Source organism: Hemiscyllium ocellatum, chromosome 2 (assembly GCF_020745735.1).
Source record: "Hemiscyllium ocellatum isolate sHemOce1 chromosome 2, sHemOce1.pat.X.cur, whole genome shotgun sequence".
NCBI classification, from domain to species: Eukaryota; Metazoa; Chordata; class Chondrichthyes; order Orectolobiformes; family Hemiscylliidae; genus Hemiscyllium; species Hemiscyllium ocellatum.
The window spans coordinates 8316220-8336016 of record NC_083402.1 but is presented as its reverse complement, the minus strand read 5'-3'; the positions used below and the strand labels follow the sequence as shown (position 1 = coordinate 8336016).

Genomic DNA, 19797 nt, shown 5'->3' with positions numbered 1-19797 from the left:
ACTGGCTCTTGAAGGCCAGTTGTGATGGAGCTGAGTGAGTTGTTCAGGAAGAAGACCATATGACACAGGAAATGAAGTGGGCTATTCATCCCATCAGTGTCTTGCAGGTACAGTGCTGCTGTGACTGAGGGGTTGGGAGGATATGAAATGGGAACCATTCACAAACAGGAAACTTCAAACAGACATGTGACTGTCATTCCTTTTACTAGTATATGAATATCATTGTCCTTTCCCTGTATGTGAGAGAAAAGATGTCAGATGTTGGTGTGACTATGTGTGTTCCAAAGTATTCACTAACCAGATTAGACCATCCTGGAACATGTGCTGACTCTGTGTCCCCCACCTGCAGAAGGTGCTGGGCTGGGTTTCACCAGCAATTTCTGTTTTTGTTTCTGATTTCCAACATCCACCGCTCTTTGTCATTTTTCAATTCACTGCGGCGAGTGTTTGTATTTCAGACTGGAGGGACGTGTGCTGAAACAAGGCTCTTTTTGAGCTGTGTGTATGACCTGGACTCAAGTGGACAGGACAGAATTTCAGTACTTGCAGGGAATATGAAGATCCGAAGTGTAGTGTAATGGACCAGATCAAACCACCTCAAAACATATCAAGGAGATAGCTTTGATCCTAATTTCTTTCTTGTTTAAATGCAAGTTCAAGGCATTGCACTCGAGATGTGATTCCATTGGTCAAACTATTCACCTTTCAGCAAAACTCAATTTATTCTGACATCACAATTTAAATACAAATGAAAAAAAAGAATTGGCATTACTTTACCTTTAATAAAATACTTAACAAAATAATATATTATTTAACAACTGCTCATCAACTGCTCCAATACAGCAGCATCGCATAAGCACACACTTGGCAAAGGTAACATCAACAAAGCAGACCTCCTACACTTGCAGAGATGAGATTGGAGCAAGTGGGATATTGGTTGCTAGGGGAGGGTCAAAGGGAAATAAGGGTAGAGAGAGTGAAGTGAGGCAGGGCCAGGTGTTAGAGGGTGCAGGGACTGAGCAGAGAGTGAAAACAGATTAGGTAGATTTTTAAAATTCGTTCAAGGCATGTGGGTCTCGCTGGCAAGGCCAGTATTTGTTCCCCATCCCTAACTGTCCTTGAACTGTGAGGCTTGCTTGGCCATTTCAGAGACAAGGACAGAGTCAGACACATTGCATTCAATCTGTCCGAAAAGGTCACACTGAAGTTTGAAGTGGGATCAGAAGTTACCTGGAGGGCAGATGGGGGAAAGATGGTGGATTTGTTTCCCTGAAGGACATTAGTGAAACAGGGTTTTTTTTGAGCAACATATGATGATAATTCAGATGGCCACCATCAGGAAGAACAAGGCTTCAATTCCAGATTTATTAATTAAATTCCACAAGTTGCCGTGGTGAGAATTGAACCCCATTTCAACAGAGCATAAACCTGATCTTCAGAGCCCCCTCAACAGCCCAGCTATGGGAGTCATTTGGGATGTGTGATTGGACTCTTTTCCTTGATCCATACAGACCGGCCATAAACAGTTCGAAACAGCAAGGAACGGGCCTGACGATTCAGAAAATCAGAAATGGTTATTGTTCAAGAATCCATCTAGAGCCAGTGACCGAGGAAAGGAGTTTTAATCTTCATTGCTCAGATAATAATCTAAAGAAACCAATCAGATCCCTTTCTGGAATGTTATGAAACAGGGATAGAAGCCAAACCAAACCCACCTCACTATCACTGGATACACAACACAATGAAAAGAAAACATTCAATGATCCTCAAAATGACTGAATGATTCTGACTGAGACATGACAAAGAACACATCTTGGACACCAAGTCTACAATTTTAACAAAAATTAACAATTCATTCTGAAGAACAAAACTGAGCACAGATAAACTATAAGGCAATAGCATGTTTTGAGTCAATTTGTAGTTCAGGTTAAGGTTCTGGATGTAGATTTGTTATCTGAGCAAACCAATATCCAAAACTATAAGGCAATCTAATTAATATCGACCACCTAAGCCCAATCTTCATTGATTATAAACATCCAATCAGACATCTCTCACAAATATGTGTGCAGACATACACACACATGCAGAGTTAAGATAAATGAGAAAAATAAAAGAATTGTGATTTTCCAGTTTGATGACCATTTTACTGATAAACGTCAGGCCTTTATGAAATCCTTGGATGATGAGTTCTCTTCCAGGTACATTGGATGTACCTCTTGCTTGAATTCCAAAGTCACTGGTCAATACAGATCGCTTCTGCAGATAGAGCTATAGAGTCATGGAGTCCTACAGCACAGAGACAGGCCCTTTGCCCCAAATGGTCCATGCCCACCAAAATGTCTGTCCACACTAACCCCATTTCTCTGCACTTGACCCATATCCTTCTAATCCTTTCCTGGACACGTATTTACCCAAATGCCTTTTAAATGTTGATAATCTATCCACCTCAACGACTTCCGCTGTCAGCTCATTCCAAGTTTGCAGGTGACACTAAGATTGGTGGAGTAGCAGATAGTGAAGGGGACAGTCAGAGAATTCAGCAGAATATAGATAAATTGGAGAGTTGAGCAGAGAAATGGCAGATGGAGTTTAATCCAGGTAAATGCGAGGTGATGCATTTTAGAAGATCCAATTCAAGAGCAAACATTATGGTAAATGGACAAGCCCTGCTGAAAATTAATGCACAGAGAGATCTGGGTGTTCAGATCCATTGTCCCCTGAAGGTTACAATGCAGTTCGATAGATTGCTCGAGAAGGTATACAGCATGGTTTCCTTTATCAGGCTGGGTATTGAGTACAGGAGTTGGTAGGTCAGGTTATGGTTGTATAAGATTTCGGTTCGGCCATGTTTGGAATGTTATGTACCCATCTGGTCGCCATGTAACCAAAAGGATGTGGATGCTTTGGAGAGGGAGCAAACGAGGTTCACCAGGATATTGTCTGGTATAATGGGGTGCTAGCTATGAAAAGAGGTTGAGCAGATTAGGATTATTTTCATTAGGAAGACAGAGGTTGAGGGGCACCTGATTGAGTCTACAAAATCATGAGAGGTATAGACAGGGTGGATAGCAAGAAGCTTTTTCCCGGAGTGGGGTCTCAGTTACGAGGCGTCATGAGTTCAAAGTGACAGGGGAAAAGTCTTTTTGTTGGGAATTGATGAGACTCACAGTTGGTGTGTTCCTCCCAGGTGCCAGGGTCTATGATGTATCAGATCGTATCTTTGGGGTCCTGAAGGGAGAGAGTGACCAGCCGCAAGTCGTGGTCTATGTAGGGACCAACAACATAGGTAGAAAGAGGGATAGGGATGTAAGGCAGGATTTCAGGGAGCTAGGGTGGAAGCTGAGATCTAGAACAAACAGATTTGTTATCTCTGGTTTGTTACCTGTGCCACATGATAGCAAGGCAAGGAATATGGAGAGATATCAGGGGAACAGAGATGGTGTAGGAGGGAGGGTTTCAGGTACTTGGATAATTGGGGCTCATTCTGGGGAAGGTGCAACTTGCACAAACAGGACGGTCTTCACTTGAACCAGAGGGGTACTAATATCCTGGGTGGAAAATTTGCTGGTGCTGATTGGGTGGGTTTAAAGAGAGGGATGGGAACCTGAAGTGTAGTTCCAGTAGACAGGAGGATGAGAGTGGGGAGGACACGGGCAGGATTACACGGTCACAGGAGTGTGCTGGCAGACAGCAAGCTGGTTTGAAGTGTGTCTACTTCAATGCCAGGAGTATCCGGAATACGGTAGGTGAGCTTGCAGTACGGATGGGTACCTGGGATTTCGATGTTGTGGCCATTTTGGATACATGGATAGACCAGGGTGAGGAATGGATGTTGCAGGTTTTCAGAATTCAGATCATTCATTAAGAACAGGCAAGGCGGTAAAAGAGAGGGAGGTGTAGCCTTGTTCATCAAGGAAAGTATAATGGTGGCTGAAAGAACTTTTGACACCATACTACTCCTGAGGTAGTATTGGCTAAGGTTAGAAGCAGGAGAGGAGAGGTCACACTGCTGGGAGTTTTTTTTTATAGGTCTCTGCAGAGCTCCAGGGAAGTGGAGGAGAGGATTGGCAAAACGATTCTGGGTAGGAGTGAAAGGAATAGGGTGATCATTAAGAGGGACTTTAATTTCCCCAACATTGACTGGAAATGCTATAACTCTAGTACTTCGGTTGGATCAGTTTTTGACCAATGTGTACAGAAGGGTTTCTTGACACAGTATGTCGAGGGGCCGACAAGAGGGGAGGCCACACTGGATCTGGTGCATGGTAATGAACCAGGCCAGGTGTTTGATTTAGTTGTAAGTGAGCACTTTGGAGAGAGTGACCATAATTCAGTTATGTTTAGTTTAACGATGGAAAGCGATAGGTACATGCCACAAGTCAAGGTTTATCGATGGGGCAAGGGCAAGAAGAACACAATTAGTCAAGAATTCGGATGCAGAGAATGGGTTATCAAAATGCAGGGGATGGGGACAATAGAAATGTGGAGCTGGTTTAATGATCAGATATTGCGTGTCCTTGATAGGTATGTCCCTGTCAGGCAGGGAGGAAGTTGTAAGGTAAGGGAACCGTGGTTTACTACAGAAATTGCATCTCTTGTTAATTGCAAAAAGGAGGCTTATATGTTGATGAGACAAGATGGTTCAGATGAAGTGATGGAGAGATACAGATTAGCTAGGAAAGATTTAAAGAGAGTTAAGAAGAGCAAAGAGAGGACATGATCAGTTTTTAGCAGGTAGAATAAAGGAAAACCCTAAATCTTTCTAGAGATGTGTGAGGAATAAAAGGATGACTAAGGTAGGAATAGGGCCAGTCAAAGACAGAAGTGGGAAGTTGAGTGTGGACCCTGTGGAGATCAGAGATGTGCTAAATGAACATTTCTCATCGGTTTTCACTCAGGATAAGGAGAACATTGTAGAGGAGATGAAAGAGATACAAGATCAATTCTAGAAAGTGTGAAAGTAGACAAGTTCCCCTGGGCTGGATGGGATTTATCCAAGGATTCTCTGGGAAGTTATGGAGGAGATAGCAGAAGCTTTGGCTTTGATATTTGAGTCATCACTGTCTACAGGTTTAGAACCAGAGGACTGGAGGATTGCAAATGTTGTGCCCTTGATCAAGGAGGGCAGGAGGGATGACCAGGTAATTATAGACCAGTGAGTCTGACTTCTGTTGTAGGAAAGGTTTTGGAAAAGATTATAAGAGATAAGATTTATCATCATCTAGCTAGCAATAATTTGATTGCAGATATTCAACATGGTTTCGCCAAGGGCAGGTCATGTCTCACAAACCTCATTGAATGTTTTGAGATGGTGACCAAGCATGTAGGTGAGGGTAGGGCAGTTGACGTGGTGTACATGGACTTCAGTAAAGCCTTTGATAAGGTTCCACATGGTAGTCTGTTGGAGAAAATGCAGAGGCATGGGATTGAGGGTGATTTAGCAGTTTGAATTAGAAACTGGCTTTCTGAAAGGAGGCAATGAGTGATGGTTGATGGAAAATATTTAGCCTGGAGTCCAGTTACTCGTGGTGTGCCACAACGATCTGTTTTGGGACCACTGCTGTTTGTCATTTTTATAATTTGGAGATGCCGGTGTTGGACTGGGGTGTACAAAGTTAAATATCACACAACACCAGGTTATAGTCCAACAGGGTTAATTGGAAGTCATTTTTGTAAATGACTCAGACGCAGGCATAGGTGGACGGGTTAGTAAGTTTACAGATGACACTGAATTGGTGGAGTGGTGAACAGTGTGGAAGAATGCTACAGGTTGCAGGGGGACTTGGATAAACTGCAGAACTGGGCTGAGAGGTGACAAATGGGGTTCACTGCAGCAAAATATGAGGTGGTTCACATTGGAAAGAATAACTGGAAGGCAGAGTAATGGGTCAATGGAAAGATTCTTGGTAGTGTGGATGTGCAGAGGGATCTTGGAGTCCATGTACATAGATCGCTGAAAGTTGCCACCCAGGTTGATTGTGCTGTTAAGAAGGCATTCCGTGTGTTAGGTTTCATTGGTAGAGGGATTGAGTTCTGGAGCTGCAATGTCATTCTGCAACTGTACAAAATGCTAGTGTGGCTGCACTCGGAATATTGTGTACAGTTCTGGTCGCCCCATTACAGGAAGGATGTGGAAGCATTGGAAAAGAAGCAGAGGAAATTTACCAGGATGTTGCCTGGTCTGGAGGGAAGGTCTTATGAGGAAAGGCTGAGAGACTTCAGTCTGTTCTCATTGGAAAGAAGAAGGCTAAGAGGGGATTTGATAGAGACATACAAGATGATCAGAGGATGAGATAGAGTAGAAAGTGAGCGCCTTTTTCCTCAGATAATGATATCAGCTTGTACGAGGGGGCATAACTACAAATTGAGGGGTGATATATTTAAGACAGATTTTAGAGGCAGGTTCTTTACTCAGAGTGATAAGGGTGTGGAATGCCCAACCTGCTAATGTAGTTAACTCAGCCACATTAGGGAGATTTAAACAATCCTTGGATAAGCACATGGATAATGATGTGATAGTGTAGGCAGACGGGCTTAGAATATTTTACAGGTCAGCACAACATTGAGGGCTGCAGGGCCTGTTCTGTGCTGTACTGTTCGATGCTCTATGTTCTAAGATTAAGGGAGATATGTGTGGAAGGTTCTTTACGCAGATTGGTGGTGAGTGCCTGGAACGGGTTGCCAGCGGAGGTGGTAGAGGTGGGCATGATACATTTAAGATGTATCGAGACAGAGACATGAATGGGCGAGAGCAGAGGGGTACAGATCCTTAGAAAATAGGTGACGGGTTTAGACAAAGGATCTGGAGCAGTACAGGCTTGGAGGGCTGAAGGGCCTGTTCCTGTGTTGTAATTTTCTTTGTTCTTTGTTCCACATCTAAGAAACACACAACAAATATGTGGTTGGAGATGTGGCTCCAGGATTCACACAAAGACCCACAGAACCTATGAAAAGGGGTACAAATTTCCTCAGTAGATGATAACACTCATGAGTGAGTAATCACCGATGACAATGACAATGACCTTGAATTAACCTGCGTTAGTTTTCCAGACCATATTCCAACAGCAATGTTTCCCTTTTCTTCTCTCATCTTTTGTCAAACAACCTATTTTTCAAACTTTAATTCTCAACTTTAAAATCACAGTTCCAAACCAAAAGTGAAGAAACCAAAAGAAAAGTAGTGATGCTCTCAATGGGAAACATGCTGCTTTTCACTGGGTCACACGGAATGGGAAGAGAGTTAGTCCAAAGTGGTCAGGCTGTACAGTGAGGATGGTACTCTGTCACTGCATGTCTGTCCACTGTGTTGATGCTTCACACACTCGATGTTACAGTGTCTGAAATGGATGGTGATTGGTCAGTTCGAGTACAGCCAGTACCTGAGGCCAACGGCTGCTGGGCCTGATGAGGCTCAGGAATGCTGGATGACCCTGGATCATTCCTGAAATACATACAAGGAACATTAATATTCAGAGGAAGCTAATGGCATAATCCCCAGGTCACAGTAACAAGAATCCTATCTTTTTGCTTATCCCCTCACAGGTCATGGGTCGGGCTGGCTGCTCCTAGCTGTCCATGAGAAGGTGGTGGGGAACTGTTGCTGGATCAAAATCCTGGAAATCCCTCCCTAAGGGCTCTGTGGCTCTTACCTCCAGAACACCGACTGGAGCAGTTCATGAAGGCAGCTCACCCCCACCTTCTCAAGGGCAACTGTGGACAGGTAGTCAATGCTGGCCCAATCAGAGATGCTCACGACCGGCAAATGAATAAACAAAATGTTCAGATTTAGACACAACTCACCCATGTCACCCTTGAAGAATTCACCACCAGAAACAGTTCTGCCTTGGTACCAGAATGTACCAAAGCACCCAAGGGTCAGCTTTGAGCAACTGGTTACAAGGCAGGGAGGGAGGGTGTTGGAGATGTGGGGAAAATTCCTGCAAGGGCTTCCCATCTGCTGTAACTTTGGAGGATGCTACAGAACATGGAAATCTTGGAAAGTGGGGGATGATCAGGAAACCACGTTCCCACCCAGTGAAAATTCAGCTGCTCGGAGGGCAAGGGAGAAATAGTAGGATTCACAAAAAAGGTCCTTTTTATCCTCAGCACTCACTGCAAGTGATAACATTCCAATCTTTCCCTCCATGAAACAGCCATGACAACTCAAAGTGACCACTGTGAGAAAAATGGGGAACACTTTCGTTTTATACAAGGATGAATTGTAGATTGATTTGCAGAATAGAGCTCTCAGATTAACCTGGAGCTGAAAACTTACAAACAGCCAGAAATTGACCAATTCTGTTCAGAATTTATTTCTCTGTCATTTACCTCTCATTTTCCCAGTGAGTGTTTGAGCAACTTGTAAGCAGGAAAATAACACATTCGGAGATCATTAGCAGGAGGCTGCATTCTGTCTCTGAAAAGGAGATATTCAATACAACCCTGAACTAGAGCAAAAGTGAGAGCTTCCTGATGAAGAGCTTTTGCCCGAAACATCGATTCTCCTGCTCCTCGGAAGCTGCCTGACCTGCTGTGCTTTTCCAACACCACACTCTCGACTCAGAGAATTTCTACCGCTACTCTCGTGTCAGTCACTGACTACCTTACCTTTTCAAAGGTGTCGTTCTCTTGATTTGCTGTGAACACCCTGAAGAGAAAAAAAAGTTTCATAAATATTTTGTAAAATTATGAACAAATTTGTCACATTGTCTCCACAATTGGAAATGTTTTCCCCCCATACACTTTCATCCCTTTATCCTCAAGAACTCTAACGCCTTCTTAAAAACATTCTTTGCTTTGGCCTCAACTGCTTTCTGTGACAGAGAACTCCACAGGATCACAGTAACTCCAAAGGGACTACTCTCCATGTCAATCCTGAATGGTCTACCCCATATCCTTTGACAGTGACCATTGGTTTTTGTCTCCCCGGTCACTGGAAACATCTTTCCTACATTTACCTCGTCGAGTTTTACTGAAATTTCACACATTTCCCTGAGATCCCCCTCATTTTTCCAAACTCCAGTGAATACCATCCGAACCGATCCAATCTCTCTTCATACATCAGCCCTGAAATCCCAGGAGTCTGTCTGAGAAACCTTCATTGCACTCTGTCCAATGCCAGAACATCCTTCCTCCCATAAGGGGACCAGAACCTCACCCAGTCCTCCAGGTGTGGTTTCTCCAAGACCTTGTACAATTACAGCAAGACATTCCTGCTCCTGTATCAAAACTTCTCTCTATGAAGCCAAAATGCAACTGACAAAGAAACGGAGGGAGAGGCCATGAAGATAAGGATCAGAATTTAAACGTCTCAAGGTCTTCAGCACTGACATAACTGAGCTCAGGATTCTGAGGCCTTCAATATTCCTCAGACATCCTGCCTGTTCAATTTGTTCAGCCAGAGCAAAGACAAGTAATGAGGGCAGTCCCAAAACAGATCAGTGCCTGAACATTGCACTCACTGCACAGGCCAGAAGAGGAGTCCATGTTACCATTCCTCCCCAAATATAGCTCTGTTACTCAGACTATCTGAGCCACCGTGTCTATGCCTTTATCCAGCAAACTCTCAAAAGCCACTTGAACAATAAATCACATAAGAATAATGTGGTGAACTGCAACTTCCTTTCTGTTCTGTTTGAGAGTCTGTACAAAGTGGGAATGAATGCAAAAGATGTGGGTTGTTGTGATTCTGTCAAATGGGAGTGAATGAAAAGATATTTTAGCGCATTGAGATTCAACAGTGATGGGAGGAGAATGGGGATTGATCCATCAGAGTTCAATGGAATGGGTTTAAATGGATCTCCTTGTGAAACAGCCTCAATGTTAAATCACTCACAACAAGGCTCCATCCCAGGCAACATCCTGGTGAATCTCCTGTGCACCCCTCCCTCTTGTTATGACAGAACCATACTGTTTTATCAAACCTCATTCTCCATGAACCCACCTCCTTTGTTGCTGAAGTTGATGAAGATTATGAAGCAGATGGGCAGGATGAGAAGTGTTGGAATGACTGGCAGATATACAGTGGTGGGCTCAGTCCTGTTCACTGTAAAACAGCAAGAACAGCATTATTCAGGAATCCCTCCATGTTGCTGCAGTGAAACTTGTAGCAGGGTTACAGAGCAAGAGGTGAAATGTACAAACAGGATGTTCTGTAATGGGGCAAACCAGTTCAACACTCTCACCTGCTGTTTCCCACAGACCAGGAATGTGCTCCCCTCCAAATACTTACCCAATTATCGCCTGAAAGATCACTCTATTAAATCTATTTCCATTGGCCTTTCAGGCAGTGCATTGCAGTTCAGAACAACTCCTGAAGGAGGCAACTGCTTAATTCTGTGATACAGAATATAAGGTTAGATGGATACTTTAAAACATTCTGCAGGGTATTTCCTGGACCCAGTCTTGACTCACCAACACAAGGGCACCCATTACTGAGCACTGATCTACCATCCCACCCTGTCCTGTGTCCTACATGTAGGCCAGACCAAGTAAGGAAGGCAGATTTCATACTGTAAAGGACCTGACTGATTCAAATGAACTTTCCCAACTGTCAACAGTGGTCACATGTGACCATAAGGTTACTTTTTCATTTAAATTCCAAATGTTTAAAATTTCATTTATCTTTCACCTTCCGCCGTGGTAGGATTTGAACTCATGGCCCCAGACATGAGTGTCTGGATTAGTTGCCCAGTGACAGCAGCAGTATACCACTATCTCCTTTTATAACCCATGTGTGAATGCAGGGCTAGGATAGGTCCCATGTGGCTGTGATGCCTCACACAGTCAGACAGAAACTGGGGGAATGTACTTGCACTGATGGAACTATTCCCGATGAAGGTGTGAACACTTTCATTGTAACCAAGAGGGACACATTACTCTGCAGCACCTTCCTGCTCGAGGAGATGATCCCATTGTCAGTTTAACTTTGGATCGTTTGAAGATTGAACTGAATATTCTGAGTGTGTCAATGCCTTTCAATACTGACATCAGAATGTACCTAAAAGGATCAACACATCAAATTACATTAAATGTTTAAAAAGTCAAATTTCAAACACAAAAGCAAAATACTGCAGATGTTGGAAATTTGAAATAAAAATCAAAATGCTGTAAATACTCAGCAGGCCAGACCCCACCTATGGAGAGAAACAGGGTTAATATTTTAGTTTCAATGACCAAATCATTAAAAATTCACAGAACCTGCTGCACTCTCACTGTACACCCTCTACAGACGGAATACTTCTTCATATTCATTAAATTACAGGATGAGAAGGACATTGGGTAGGGCAGCATTGATTACTCATCCCTATTAGTTAAGAATAAACCACATTGCTGTGTGTCTGGAGTCACAAGTAGGCCAGGCCAGGTTAGGATGACAGTTCCCTTCACGAAAGATCATTAGTGAACCAGATGGGTTTTTACAACAATAAACAGTGGTCACATAGTCAGCTTTTGACTCTTACTTTGAGAATTTTATTAATTTCAAATTCCACCATCTGCCATGGTAGGATTTGAATCCTACTCCCAGAACATTACCTGGGTGTTGGATTAACCATCCAACGATTATATGATCAATTGTTGTCTCCCATCCAGAATGATTTCTTACCATAAACCCACACCCGTGTCTCTTTCTAGATCAGATACTGAGAATCAGTTTGAGGTGTTTCCCTCCTCTGGGTTCCCGATGAGCTCGTACCGATTTCCACTGTGTACAGTTGTCCAAGTTCCTTGTGATTGGGCTGTAAATGTAATGAAGTGTTGGGAGGCCTCCTTCCTCATCCAGGTAACAGTGGTCAGGGGCGTGGGAGTCCCAGCTCCTGAAGATACAGGATAAAGTAACTGAATCTTCCTCTGTCCCACTCACTACTGAGACATTTCCTTGAGCAGCTGAGGAAGGACGAACATCAAAATGGTAAAAATTCTGGGAAGCATCAAGAGAGATAAGTGTCCAGGGCCGGATCAGATATATCCAAGGTTACTATGGGAAGCGAGGAATGAGATTGCTGCTCCTCTGGTGATGATCTCTGAATCCTCACTCTCCATGGGAGTAGTAATGGATGATTGGAGGGAGGCGAGTGTTATTCCTCTGTTCGAGAAAAGGAATAGAAAAATCTCTGGGAATTACAAACCTGTCAGTCTGATGTCTGTGGTAAGCAACTTCCTGGAAAGGATTTATGACTATTTGGAAGAACATAGTTTGATTAAAGATTGTCAGCGTGGCTTTGTGAGGGTCAGGTGATGCCTCACAAGCCTGATTGGGTTGTTTGAGGATGTGATGAGATAAATTGTGGAAGGTTGAGCATTGGGTATGGTTTTTATGGATTTCAATAAGGCATTTGATAGTCAATTAATTCAGACAGTTAGTAGGTATGAGACACAGGGAGATGTGGCTGTCTGGATACAAAATTGGCTTGCTGAATGAAGACAGCAAGTGATAGTGAATGGAAAGTATTCCACCGAGAAGTCAGTGACCAGTGATGTTCCACAGGGATCTGTTCTTGGGCCTCTGCTCTTTGTAGTTATTATAAATGACATGAATGAAGACCTGTCAGGGTTGGTTAGTAAGTTTGCCGATGCCGGTGGTGTTGTAGTGAGTGTAGAGTCCTGTTGGAGGCTACAACAAGCCATTGGCAGATGCAGATCTGGGCTGAGAAATGGCAGATGGAGTTCAACCTGGATAAATGTGAAGTGGAGCATTTTGGAAGGTCGACTTTGAATGCTGAATACAAGGTTAAAGACAGGATTCTTGACAGTGTGGAGAAACAGAGGATCTTGGGGTCCATGTACATCGATCCCTCAATGTTGTCACCCAAGTGGATAGCATTGTGAAGAAGGCGGATGGTGTTTGGTTTTCATTAACAGGTGGAATTGAGTTTAAGAGCCGCGAGGTTTTGCTTCAGCTCTATAAAATCCTGGTTAGACCACACTTGGAATATTATGTCCAGTTCTGGGTTGTCCCATTACTGGAAGGATGTAGATGCTTTAGAGAGGGTTCAGAGGATATTTGCCAGGATACTCACAGGATTGGACGACTTGTCTTATGAAGAGAGGTTGAGTGAGTGAGGGCTTTTTGCACTGGAGAGAAGCAGGAAGAGAGGTGACTTGATAGAGGTATACAAGGTAATGAGAGGCATAGACAGAGTAGATAGCCAGAGACTCTTCCTAAGGCAGAAATGACTGTCACAAGGAGTCATCATTTTAAGGTGATTGGAGGAAGGTATTGGGGAGATGTCAGAGGTAGTTTATTTATGCAGAGACTGGTGGATATGTGGAAGGCAGTGGTAGTAAAGTCAGAAACATTAGGGATATTCAAACGACTGTTGGACAAACACAAGAATGGCAGAAGATTGAGGGTGTGGAGGATATTTTGATCTAAGGTTAAGATAAATGGTCAGCACAACATCGTGGGCTGTAGGGTCTATACTGTGCTGTACTGTTCTGTGTTCTATGTAACATACAAGGCTATGGACCAAATGCTGGAAGGTTGGACAGGTGCAGACTGACAGTGATGTTTTTGTTGGTGTAGACTGTATGGCTCAAGGGCCTCTTCCATCCTGTCTAATTCTATAATTGTATGGATCAGCCTTCCTTATGGTTCCTTCCATAAGGAACAAAAACGGAAATAAGATGTTGTGGGAGTAAACCATGGGTCCCATAGCAGTAGCTAAATGGTGGGTGTCATGGACCAGGCCACACCCCCTCAAAACACTTCAGGAAATTCGCCCAGACCCTAACTTATTGAGTTGTTTTATGCAAATGTCGATTGGATAATCCAGGAGAGATGCATATGGCCCAACCACTCACTTTTAAACAAAACAGTATTTATTCACACATGAACAAAAGAAAAACACATTTGAATCCCAGAACTATTTAAAAACCCAATCGCCTCGATTGCAACTTAATGATGCTGTTCCAAATGCTTGGAACGTCCCCATAAACACTCTCTTGGCAAAAAAGCTACAGTCAAACCCTGGTTCACACAGGAGAGATGTCAGAGAGAGAGAGGATCAACATGGAGCTGTTTCTTTGACCAGCAACCTCCAAAAACTGACTGCTTGCTGAACCAAACCAAACCAGAAAAAGTTAAGCTGGGTTAACTGGCCACTTCCCTTTCATTGCATAATTCTTTTCTGTTTTAATTTGAAAGCCTATTTCCTGAGGCAGTATCTGTTATCTATAATCAAATAGGCCCTAAAACTTCTCTGTTTACAACCCCTCTCAATAAACCAAGAACAGAATATCCTTGTCAAAGGAGCAGTATTGTCACAGTGGGGAAGGGAATAAATCAGCAGATAGTAAAGGCATGTAACAGAGGCAGTTCATTAATCATGGGTGACTTGAATCTTCGTGCACATTGGGATAGTCAGATTAGCAGAGGGAGCCATGAGGAAGAATTCAGAGACATATTGAAGGCAGTCTCTGAGAACAATGTGATGTGGATCCAACCAGGGATCAGGCTAGTTTGGGTTTGGTGATGTGTCATGATTCAGGCTTAATAACTGATGACAGAGTGAAAGATACCCTGGAATCTGTCACCATAACACGATAGCATTGAATATTCAGTTTGAGGGGGAGGAGCTTGGGTTGGCAGCTACTGTGCTTAGCTTATCGAAGGGAATGGGGGCAGAACTGGCTGGAGTGAGCTGCAGAAACAGTTTAGCAGCAAAAACAGATGAGGAACAATAGCAGACTTGTAACAAGATAGATTATGGCTCCACAGCTCCAAACCAAAGGGGTTGCCATGGACACCCGCATGGGCCCCAGCTATGCCTGTCTCTTCGTAGGATATGTGGAACAGTCCATCTTCCGCAACTACACTGGCACCACCCACCACCTTTTCCTCCACAACATCGATGACCGTATCGGCGCTGCCTCATGCTCCCACGAGGAGGTTGAACAGTTCATCCACTTTACCAACACCTTCCACCCTGACCTCAAATTCACCTGGACCGTCTCAGACTCCTCCCTCCCCTTCCTAGACCTCTCCATTTCTATCTCGGGCGACCGAATCAACACGGACATCTACTATAAACCGACTGACTCCCACAGCTACCTAGATTACACCTCAGTTCTGTTGGTTACACAAACTGATAGAAAACAGAGAGTTGGGATAAGGTGGGAGTGATATCCAGCCAGCAAACTGTAATTAGTGGTGTATCACAGGATCTGAGATGGGGCCACATTTATTATAATATACATTAATGATTTGGATGAGGTCAGTGTAGCTGTAGAGAGATGTTGACAGGTTAAATAAGTGAGAAAAACTTAGCAATTGGAATATAATGTGGAAAATGTAAGGTCATACATTTGGCACAAAGAATAGAGAGGCTGAATATTCGTGAAACAGAGAAAGCCTGCAGAAAGTTCCAGAACAGAAGAACATGCAAATTTCACAAAAACATTCAGCAGAGAGTAGGGAAGGTCAATGAAATGCTCACCTTTATTTCAAATGGAATCGAATTTTAAAGTGGGGAGGTTTTACCAGACACTAGTTAGTTCACAGCTGGAATATTGTGGATAGGTTTGGTCCCTTATCAAAGGAAAGTGAAACTGGCATTGGAGGCAGGCCAGAGAAGATTCAATTGGTTGATGCCAGGTCGGGAGGGGCTGTCTTATGGGCAGCGTTTGACAAGATTGAGCCTGTGCTTGATGGATTACAGAAGAATGACAAGTGACCAAATTGAGACATTAAAGATGCTTCGAGTGCTTGATAAGGTGGATGCAGCGTGGTTGTCCCCCTTTGTCAGGAACAGAGGGCATCAGCTCAGAATGAGGGGTTACACATTTCAGATGAGAGGAATGTTTTCTCTAAGAGGGTAGTGAATCTCTGGACTACTTTACCACAGAGAGCAGTTAATGTTGGGTCATTGAGAATAGTCAAGGCTGAGACAGACAAATTTTTAATCATTCACGGAATCAGGGATTGTGAAGATAAAGCAAGAATGGGGAATTGACGTTTATCATCACAGTCATGATTTCACTGAATGTGGAACAGACTCAATGGGCTGAATGGCCTTCCTCTGTTCCTATATCTTATGGGCTACCTGCCTCAGTTCTCAACACCTCCATTTCTGAAACCTGTAAATCCCATTTCCTTTTCCAACCACATTCTTATCATGTCCTGACATCTTCAAAAACAAATTAGGGAGTTGATGGGATACCATGGGGAGTTTCAGACACGGTGATGGAATGGTCCATAAATCCCAGCCTCATCTCTCTCTCTCTCCTTCTCACTGCCTCCTGCCTGAGACCAACTGAAAGAGCCCAAGAGAAGGAGCCAACCCGAGAGCTCCCGGTCCAGGTGGAGTCTGTTCCCATTGAGCTATCGGGGCAGTGACACCATCCTAACATTGTTCCTTACCTTCAACTTCCAGCGTTGTTGGAGACTTTGTTTGAAAATTCTCAATATTGAGCTCTACACAATAGGGACCAGCATCCTCCTGGCTCAGTCCCTTCATCATTATTGAGACATTGTGGTTGGTGAGACCCCCCACGAATCTGAATCGATTCCCACCCTCGTGCTGTGTCACATTCTCACACAGCTCACCCTGGGAATGGTCTGGACCAGGATATGTACACTTAAAGAAAAAACCCATGTTTCCGCCTTGTACCATAAGATGGAGCCGGTGAGTGTGAGGTGAGTGTCAGGGTGGGTGAAGCTGCAGGGTAAGACAGCGGAGCCTCCTTCCTCAGCCCTCACTCCATCCGCGACTGTCATTGACCAACCATTAACAGAAACCACTGTGAGGGAAGAGGGAGAGAGAGAGAGGGAGATAGTGTCTGAACACAGACATCAGTGTGTGGAAGTGAAACTTGGAGACTCTATTCTGAGTATGTTATTTAGTGAGAACAGGTTAAACAGCTATAATGAGAGGGAGTGAACAAATAGTAATGTAAATTCATGAGCAATCCAATACACTGGGGACAGAGTTTCAGTTCCCACCATGGCAGCTGCTGGAAATTCAAATCAGTTATTACATCAGGAATTAAACACCAATCTAATGGGAACCATGAAACCATGATCAATTGTTGGAAAAAATCCATCTGGTTCACTGATGTTCTTTAGAAAAGGGAAATACCGTCCTTACCCAGTCTGACCTGCATGTGACTCCAGTCCCACAGCAACAGATTCAACTCTAAAACTCCCACATCAATGGCAAAGGGAGACCCTGAGTTGGACAAAACCAGTATAAAGTGTGAAAGGGAAGTTACAGAGATGTGCAGCACCGAAACAGACCCTTCAGTCCAACTTGCCCATGCCCATCAGATATCCTGAATAAATCTTGTCCCATTTGCCATATTTGGCCAATACCCCTCAGATCCCTTCCTATTAATATACCATCCAGATGCCTTTTAAATGTTATAATTATACCAGCCTCTACCACATCCCCTGGCAGTTCATTTCATTCTCACACCACACTCTGCATGAAAACGGTGTCCCTTCGGTCCCTTTTAAATCTTGCCCCTCCCACCTTAAACCTGTGCCCTCTAGTTTTGGACGCCCGTACCCTGGAGAAAAGACCTTGACTATTTATCATGTTTAAATTACGATTTGATGAACACCTTTAAGGTCACCCGTCAGCCACCAACACTCCAGGGAATCTTGCCCCAGCTTATTCAGCTTCGCCCACAACTCAAGCCTTTCAGGCCTGGTATCATTCTCCTCAATCTTTTCTGAACTCTTTTGAGTTTCACAGCATCTTTGCTATAGCAGGGAGGCCAGAAATGAATGCAGTATTCCAAAAGTGGGCCAACCAACATCCTGTACAGCCATGACAAGACCTCCTCATTCCTGTACTCAATGCATTGATCAATAAAGGTGAGTTTATCAAATGCTTCCTTCATTAACCAGTCTACCCTTTGACTCCACTTTCAAAGAACAATGAACCTGCACTCCAAGGTCTCTTTGTTTGGCAACACTCCCCAGTACCTTACCAGGAAGTGTATAAGTCCTGCCCTGATTTGCCTTAACAAAATGCAACACCTCAAAATTATCTAAGTTAAACTCCATCTGCCACTCCTCAGCCCATTGGCCCATCTGATCAAAGTCCCATTGTTCTCTGTGATAACCTTCTTTGCTGTTCACTACACCTCCAATTTTGGTGTCATCTGGAAACTTACTGACCATTTCTCTGATATTCACATCTGAGCCATTTATATAAATGATAAGAAGCAGTGGATCCAGCACCGATCCTTGCAGCACACCGCTGGGTACAGGCCTCCAGTCTAAAAAGCAATCCTGCACCACCACACTCTGTGTCCTATCTTCAAGCCAGTTAGGTATCTATATGGCTAGTTCCCCCTGTATTCCATGTGATCTAACCTTGTTAACCAGTCTATCATGCAGAACCCTGTCAAATACCTTGCTGAAGTCCATTTAGGCCATGTCCACCACTCTCCATTCATCAATCATCTTCATCACTCCTTACTAAACTCAATGATTCATGTTATGGCTGAACATGTCCTACTGATCCACACATTATCAGGAGCTACACAAATGTACAAGAATCCCAATAGGATGACCCCAACACCCAAAGTGCCTGACAGACTGTTACTCAGGACAGAACTGAGCAACACCAGGATTCTTCAGTAACAGTTAAATAATTCCATGAATGAATAATTCCAGTAATAAGAGCAGTGAAAGAAATGGATACCTAATTAATGCTCCGAAACAGCATCCCTTCAAAGCCACGTACACACACACACACACACACACACACACACACACTTAAGACAGAGAAAAGATAGACGATTTATATGAGTGACAAAAGAATGTAGACAGGGTAACAGGGTAAACAAAACTCTGAAAATAAAAGTCCTGACCACAAGATGGAAGGATCGTTCTCTCTCACAGTTCTTGTGTTTTTTGTAGCAGGAATGAGATGCTGTGTTCCGGACAGTGATGGTTATGCTTCAAATTCAACGGCCATTCAGGAGAACTTAGAACTTTTCACATGTGACTTCTTTCTTTCCAGATTACTTGTGTTTTCTCTGCTTTTCTCTCCAGTGATGGGGGAGAGGCAGAGCTGGCTGCTTTCTCTCTGTAGGCCCCAGATACTTTCCACTTTCAGAGACTCCAGGAATATATAACTTTGTAACAGCACAGTTCAACCAATCAGACAGCAGTTGCTGAGCAGAATTTTCTGAACTCGAAACATTATCATGAAGTCCGATGACATCAGGTCAAACATGAGCAAGGGAATCTCTGGATGACTACCCACTGCCACATTCCCCCCACTCCCAGGCTTCTGATCATGTTTATCACCACTTGGAGGAAGCACTGAGGTCAACACTGGCACAGAATGTACTCTGGGTGGGAGACGTCACTGTCCAACACCAAGACAGACTCAGCAGCTTTACTACTGCCTGAGCTGGTGGAATCTGAAATGACATAGCTCTTGGACTGGGTCTGTGGCGGGTGGTGAGGGAACCAACAAGAGAGAAAAGCTTGACCTTGTCCTCAGTCGTCTATCTGTCTATTATAGAATTGGGAGGAGTAACTATCACACAGTCCCGTGGAGACAAATTCCCATCTTCACACTGAGGTACATCCCCATCATGTATGGCACTAGGCCTGTGTTAAATGGGACAGACTTTGAACAGATCGAGCAAGTCAAGACTGGGATCCCTGAGACACTGTGGGCCATCAGTACAGCAGAGTGAGCTGTAACACAATCTGTAAGCTCATGGCATGTAATTCTCCCCCACTCAGCCATTACAATCAAGTCAGAACATCAATTCTGGTTCAATGAACAATGCAGGAGGTGATGCCAGGAACATCACCAGCAAACCTGAAAA

General features: G+C 43.8%; 1 protein-coding gene across 2 annotated transcripts in view; it reads right to left on the bottom strand.

Moving 5' to 3' along the window:
• Nucleotides 1-770: 770 nt before the first annotated feature.
• LOC132821696 (sialic acid-binding Ig-like lectin 15) overlaps nt 771-19797 on the bottom strand; it is a 56065-nt gene continuing 37038 nt past the window's right edge. For both annotated transcript variants that reach the window (XM_060834405.1, XM_060834412.1), the window contains exons 2-4: nt 9944-10045; nt 8608-8647; nt 771-7441 (exon numbers count right to left, since the gene is read on the bottom strand). In XM_060834405.1, the coding sequence (XP_060690388.1) occupies nt 7315-7441; nt 8608-8647; nt 9944-10045 (269 nt within the window). In that variant the 3' untranslated portion in view covers nt 771-7314. The remainder of the gene's footprint in view (nt 7442-8607; nt 8648-9943; nt 10046-19797) is intronic.